The sequence below is a fragment of the Sceloporus undulatus genome, chromosome 6 (genome assembly GCF_019175285.1).
Source record: "Sceloporus undulatus isolate JIND9_A2432 ecotype Alabama chromosome 6, SceUnd_v1.1, whole genome shotgun sequence".
Classification (NCBI taxonomy): Eukaryota; Metazoa; Chordata; class Lepidosauria; order Squamata; family Phrynosomatidae; genus Sceloporus; species Sceloporus undulatus.
In genome coordinates, this window is record NC_056527.1 from 132,009,480 (window position 1) to 132,016,720 (window position 7,241).

The window sequence follows — 7,241 nt, forward strand, 5'->3', positions numbered from 1 at the left end:
GTATGGGAGGAACTTTTAACAGCAGTTTCTGAGTACTTTAATCCAAGAAATACATTTTCCAAACTCTGTCCTGGAAGCTGCTTTGGGTCCTATCCTGGAAGAAAGGATTAAATGTAATAGTGATACATTACACTCATAAATAGTAGATGAGAGCCAGCATGGAAAAGTGGTTTGAATGCTGGACTAAGATGCTGGGAGACTAGGATTCTAGGCTGGTGGGACAATTGCTTCCTATGTTGAAAGTGGGATGCCACCAAAATGTGGTTCACATGGATTAACACAACACTTAGACATGCCAATGCCCTTTATTGGGTAGATAAATAATCAGATTGGAAGCTTTGTCTGAGCAGACTTTGGAGAGATCTACTGAACATGCCTTGTCTTTCTCAAACTGGTAACCCTTAACTGACTTAGGAGTATCTAAAGGGAGACATAACGAACACACAAACACAGCCAGTGAGACCTTAAGTGTCTCAAATGCTACATGAAATGTATTACATCAGTGTTTCTATTGCATAGACTGCTGATTTGTATCAAGTCTCAGATGTCTTTTCAGGTGTTATATTAAATAAGTTATTCTAAAAAGCACAACACTTTGTTAAAAAGGCAAATGCTGTAAGACAATTCCCCATCTGACAAACACTCTGTTTGGGGTGATGGCCCAAATCTTCTGTGGTGCTAAGCTTGTGCTTGTCCATTCACACATGCAATGTGTGAACGTAAATATGCTAACCCTTTCCAGAGTTGCACACAACTGGATGTGTGAGTTTACTCTGCTGAAAATACTGAGTTTGAGGCGGTGATGCGTTCTGTCAATGGAGTTTCATCTCCCTGGAAGCACTTCTGCAAGTTCCAGCCTCATGAACAGAAGCCATGACATAGCAGGGGAAATGAAAAGAAAATATGACAGCAGACACTGAAATCTTTTAGTGAAATTAGGGCTTTTAAAAATTATTATGGAACAAAAGAAGGCCCCCTAAAAGCAAACAAGATATTCTCTAACAACAGAAAGACTTCTGAATCGTGAAACAAACAGTCGCTAAGGGTTAAAGGCACTGGCTCACAGCTCAGATGCAGGAAAGCTGCCATACCCAACCCTGAGTCTTTGTTAACCTTCTTGCGAACAGAAAGGAGTCATTTCTTTAACTGAGAATGAACAGGAAGAAACTTTTAAAGGAAGAAGCAGGAGGTGCTCCTGGGCGCTTGAGCTTATGCTCAGGAACCGGGTTGCGAGATCAACTGGCAGACTTTTCACTTTCACCGTTTTCCACTAGTTTCCTCTTCTTTTCATCTGTTTTCCTTTTGAAGATGCTGTTTCTGTAGAACTGGAGTTCTTTGATACTCTCCCTGATATCATCAAGGGCCCTGAAGGGAATGTGGAACAGGTTAATATATTTAAGAAAAGGAAAAGAAAACCCTACCGTATGCACTCACCCTCTCCAAGTATACAAAAAGGCCTGGGCTGAGGAGTGGATGATTTGCACCCAAAAATACTGCAGAGGGCTTATGCGACTCCTATGCTCCAGAAATGAATGTTGGGGGGAAAACACCAGATGCTATGATGGATTTTGTCAATGGTGGGAATTGTGTAACCTCCAGAGAATTGCAACTCCCTTGAGCTGCTTTATTATGAAAGCTAATGGGGAGGGATGATGAGTGCTATAGTCCAGCAACATCTGGAGGGCCACACAATTCCAACATCTGGTTGATATGATCAACTGTAGCCTAGGATGCTTATCCTGGTCAGAAAAAGGGTGGTATGGAGGAGGCAAAGGATGCAAAAACAGCCTTATGAGGATGGGGACCACATTTACCTGTGAGAAGCCGCCTTTTTCGGTGCAAACTCATAATCTTCTGGGTACCAGCGCCTATACATGGAAAATGAGAGTTTTAACCCCAATGATCAAAAATCCAAATCCTCTGAGGATACAGCAGAGGAAGAGTATCAAATATACTGGAGTCTGGAGAAGATTTGATCTTGATTTGATCATTTGTATGTACAGCGCTGTGTACATTTACAGCGCTATAAAAATAAACTATAATAATAATAATAAGTCAACAGTATAGAAGGGGAATGGGACACAGAAACATCAAGTCTACTACTTGCTGCAAAAATCAACCCCTGCACCTAAATGCATAAAAAGGAAACCCATAGATTATAGTTGTTGACACAACAAAGATGTATTTCCTACTTCCCAGAAGAAAGAAAAAGATTCATGTTATATGAGAAGCTTAAAAAGTTATGATCAAACAAAAACATACATAAACATTGTTTTAGAATTCAGAAATGTCGCTGTGTTCGTCTGGAATATCAGTATGCAAAGGGGTCTTGCAGCACCTTTGAGACTAACTGTGTAAAAGACATTGTACAGGGATGCAGCCGTTAGATACAATGAATGGTGTGTCTGCTGCACCGCTGCGCTCAAGCCCCATTATAATGGTGGCACTTAGTCTGGACACCGCCCCTTCCCAAAATCCTGGCTACGTCCCTGAGTTGTAACACAAGCTTTTGTAGACTTGGTCTTCTTCCTCAGATGCATGGAGTGAACCAGATTATTATTATTATTTTCATATATCCTGTCTTTCTCCCAACACAGGGACCCAAGGAACAGACTATATATGAATATAGTCATAGAAATGCAAAACTTGTAGGTATTGTCACCTCATTGCCATCCCACAAGTTTTGCATTTCCATGGCTATTCACACAGTTTGGTTATAAAGGTCCTTCCTGGGCACCAATTCACTCGATGCGACCAAGGAAGTAGACAAGGTCTATGAAAGCTTCTCCTACAACTTCTTTCACATAGTTAGTCTCAAAGATGCTACATGATCACTTTGCATACTGATAAACGTTGTTTATAACTGCAGGACCTGATAGTGTATTTTTTAAAAACTATATCAAGATACTCTGAAGATGCCAGCCACAAATGCTGGCGAAACGTCAGGAATAAACTCTTCTAGAGCATGGCCACATAGTCCGAAAAACCCACAAAAATCTATGGATGCCAGCCATGAAAGCCTTCAACTTTACATCAGGATTAATCATGCACATCATGATAATGATATATCACACAAAATCCCTGCAAGTATCCTTCAAAGTCCATTGCCTGCCATTTGTCTGAGAGATTTCCCAATTGTTCAGCTCTTTTCCACTGCATCCCTCCTCTTTCTGACCCTTGCCATGCCCAGTTCCAAGGCTTTGCCGTTATTAACCTGCACAGCTCTTTGACAGTGCTGACGTCAATGATCCGGTAATGAAGATGCTTCATGAATTGTGGCATGTGCTTGTCGAGAAACTTCTTGTCTGCATGAACGGAGTTTCCTATAAATAAACCAAACCAAACAAAACGCAGACGCATCAGTTGTGTTCATGTAACCAAAGCAGGATTCCACTTGCACTCGTTTCAGTAAGTCTGAAGGACTGCATCCTCCCATATGATTTATCCTATACAGTGCAGCCATCATTCAAGTTCTTGATTTAGAATCAGGTGTGGTGGGAGGGAATAAAACACAGCAGACTGTTCTGTTTTATGGCCAAACAGACCCCACTCTTTCTTGTGCTTTTTACCTTTTTCAGCTGTGTGACACTATCAACATTTTGAACACAGATCTTTTAGCCTTTTCAAAATCATCCACTCTAACCTTAGGACCAGGTCAGAAACTTGATCTCTCCCCATGGCTCAGCTTGGCCACAACGTCACTCCCAGCTAATTGACAAAGCCTCATTTGTAGTGGGCCCTTAAACTAGACCTCTCTTCCCGGAAAGGCTTCTCTCCTATCCATGCTTCCAATAAAGAGAAATTTATCATAACTGATTAAAGTTATAGAGGAGGAGAGAGACAACTATTTGTGGCAGCTTTCCACAAAACGTCCATAAGGTGAGGATGATGGGAATTGTAGTCCAAGACCTCTTGGAGACACATTGTTGGGGAAGGCTGACAACAGTGTGGCCTGACAAAACATTTCACATTAATTCCAATCAAGTGCATCACAACTTTAATATTTGATGCATCAAATTGTTTTGGAGCACTGTTTACACTCATTGTTTCAGTCTATTAACTTCTATAGGCAAACTTTGTGGAAAGGTTCAGGTGGATGAGATGAATGCTTTATCTCAAAGTGAACAGATGCTGTTCTTAGCAAGGGGTGCCTCTAACCTGCAAGGGGGCAGAGCCCTGGCGGTGTCTGCTGTCGGATGAAAGACAGAAACTCGTACTCCGCTTGGCGTAGAGAAATTGTGCTTTCTCGCACAGCCTTGGTTAGGCCGGACTGTGGAAAGAATAGAAGAAATTCACAGTTAAGTAGCACAGGCATTGAAGAGAGCATCAAATACACACTCATGGTTTTGCTGCTGCAGGCTGTGTGAACAGGATACTGAGGTCAACAGGACTTCAGTCTGACCCAGCGTGGCTCTTAGGATGTGAAGTCAATGTTATACAAACCACCAAAGGCAGTGCAATCTTAACGTTTCACTCTCTCGGCCTCGGAGGATGGCATTGGCAAACCCCCTCTGAAGAAACTAGCCAAGAAAACTTTATGATAGCTTTGCCTTAGGGTCACCATAAGCTGGAAACTACTTAAAGGCACATAACAACAACACATGACATAGTGGAGTCAATTAGGCAAAAAGCCAGTGTGGTCTTGCCTGAGTGGATGTTCAGAAGCAATGCTGAATTTGGGAATGAAGGTCAGAAGGAAAGTTAAAGTGGAACTGGCAAATGGGAGGCTCAGAGTAAGATCTGGTGGAGGTGTAAGAAAGACGAGCAGCTTTTTCTTGGGGTGCATGAGCTAGGAAGAAGGCGGGGGAACATTTACCTTCCCGTGATGTTCTTTGCACCATTCAGACATGCCATCCAGCAGCTCATCCGGCTGGTTAATGATCAGGTTAGGCCCCTGTCAAAAAGCAAAAGGAGGAGGGAGAGAAATGTCCACCTGTGATGAAGTGGCATGAGTAGGGAACAAATCCTTCCTGCCGCGACCACAGACCTTCTTGTTGCAGCTCCCATATCATTCCTTTAACCACAGCTGCAAGATGGCCAAGCCAACACTGTCTTCTTTCATTAACTTAAAAAAAAGAAAGCGGTAATAAACAAACACAACTCAAATTCCAGGAAGGAGATCATGTGGGATGGTGTGACCTTTGATTAGAACTAAAAAGCCTTTTCAAAAGCATAAAGGGAGGAGGGGACTATGAATGGAAACTGTGCTGTCTGCAAGTGGGGCTTTGCTCCATGTTGCTCAAAGCAGATGGACTGTGTCTGTTTTTCCTTGCTGCCGCTACCACTATGCAATCCTGGAAAAGCTGTCATCCTGTAGCCACTGGCATAGAATCAAAATTCCAGCCTAAGTTAGCCTCAAGCTATTCTGTGCATGAATTTGAGGGGTGAGAAAATGGCTGAACTTTCAGACCAAAGGACAACAGGAAAGAGATGCAACCCAGCCACTTTCCCAGTTTTCAGAAACCAGCTGGCTTCAATTTCCAGACCGAAAACATCTGGGAACCGCATGCATACAAGGAGGCTTTTTAAAAAGCCAGCTGCCTACAAAGCGTTGTGCGTAATGTCATTCCCAGATGAAAAGTCAAGGGGGTCACAGAGCTGGCATTTAGGGAAAAGACACACACACACAAAGGCGCAACCTACTTCTGCCAAGATGTTCAGGTCCGAATCCGTTATGAGGCAAGCCATCTCAATGATCTGGTCTTTCTCAATGTCCAGCCCCGTCATCTGCAACAAAGGCCAAAGTGTATATATATACACACATGCATACACATGTATGCAGCCCATATATGTATGTGTATGTGTGTGTGTGTGTGTATATATATATATACGTATGTAAGTACACACACACACACACATATATATAGCACAGATTCATAAACACACGCACACATATATGTATACACACACACATATATACACATACATACACACATATATACCTACATATACATAGTTACGCACTCACAAACATGTGTGTGTGTATATATATATATATATTTACATACACACAAAACACACATACATATATATGTACACAAATACACACATACACATACAAATATACACACATATTGCTACACATACACAAATGTACACACACACACACACACACATATATATATATATACATACACACGCACATATATACATAATTACACATACACAAACGTATATATATATACACACACACACACATATATATATACGTAGACACATAAATGCACACACAAATGTACATATATATACACACACACAATTACACACAGAAATATGTGTATATATACATAGACACACACACACACATATATATATATATATACACATTCATATTTACACACACAAATATGTCTACATATACACACACCCTTCTTCCTGTTCATACAAAATCCTGGGGATTGGGGAGATATTATGGGATGGAGCATATTAAAATTGAGCATATATTATTATGGGATGGAGACCCCCCTTTCCCCCCTCCACAATCACGTGGGCCCCATATATTATGGGATGGAGACCCCCCCCACACACACACGGACTCTCCATGCCCTCCTCCCTCTGCTCACCTCCAAGTCCACCCAGACCATCCTTTGCCCCATGTGGGCCCCTTCCCCGTTGGCCATGGCCGCCCCGCTCAGCCACCGACACACCCGGCCTCCCAACGCCGCCGCTGCCCCTCGCATCCTCCGCCAGGACTACAGCTCCCGGCAACACCCGCGAAGGCCGCGCCCGCCGCCTAGCAGCGCCGCCAGGACCCCGAGGCACGACGGGAGATGGAGTTTCCTCGTCCAGCGCTGGAGGTGACGTCATTGTGCGTTTCCCGCTGAGAGGCGGTGTCCGCGCGGGGCATGCTGGGAGATGAAGTCTCATGTGGAGGGGGAAAACATAACAAAGACACTTTTGCGCATGCGCAACAATAATTGCTGATGGAGGCTCAGCGAACCATGAAATGCCTCGAAGGCACCCAAAAACAAAGGCTAAGCCACACTCTCTCAGCCTCATTTGAAGAAATCTTGCCAAGAAAACCCCATTAAAGGCCCTAAAAGAACCCAAAAACAAAGGCCAAGCCTTCTGAGGGGATTTCCTCAGAGGAGGCTTGCTACTATTGCTTTCCCCTGAAGAGGCATCTCATGGGGTTCTCTTGGCCAGTTTCTTCAGGGATTGCTTTCCCCTGAAGAGGCTGAGAGAGTGTGGCTTGGCATTTGTTTTTAGGTTCTTTTAGGGCATTTAATGGGGGGGGGGGG

General features: G+C 43.3%; 1 protein-coding gene across 1 annotated transcript; it reads right to left on the reverse strand.

The window, feature by feature from the left end:
- Positions 1–286: 286 nt before the first annotated feature.
- Positions 287–6,715, reverse strand: REXO2 (RNA exonuclease 2). The gene is made up of 7 exons (XM_042477449.1): positions 6,564–6,715; positions 5,644–5,727; positions 4,817–4,894; positions 4,159–4,270; positions 3,215–3,323; positions 1,815–1,868; positions 287–1,365 (listed from the first exon to the last, which is right to left on the reverse strand). The coding sequence occupies exons 1-7, from the start codon at positions 6,678–6,680 to the stop codon at positions 1,236–1,238; spliced, it is 684 nt and encodes a 227-aa protein (XP_042333383.1). The 5' UTR covers positions 6,681–6,715; the 3' UTR covers positions 287–1,235.
- Positions 6,716–7,241: the final 526 nt, after the last annotated feature.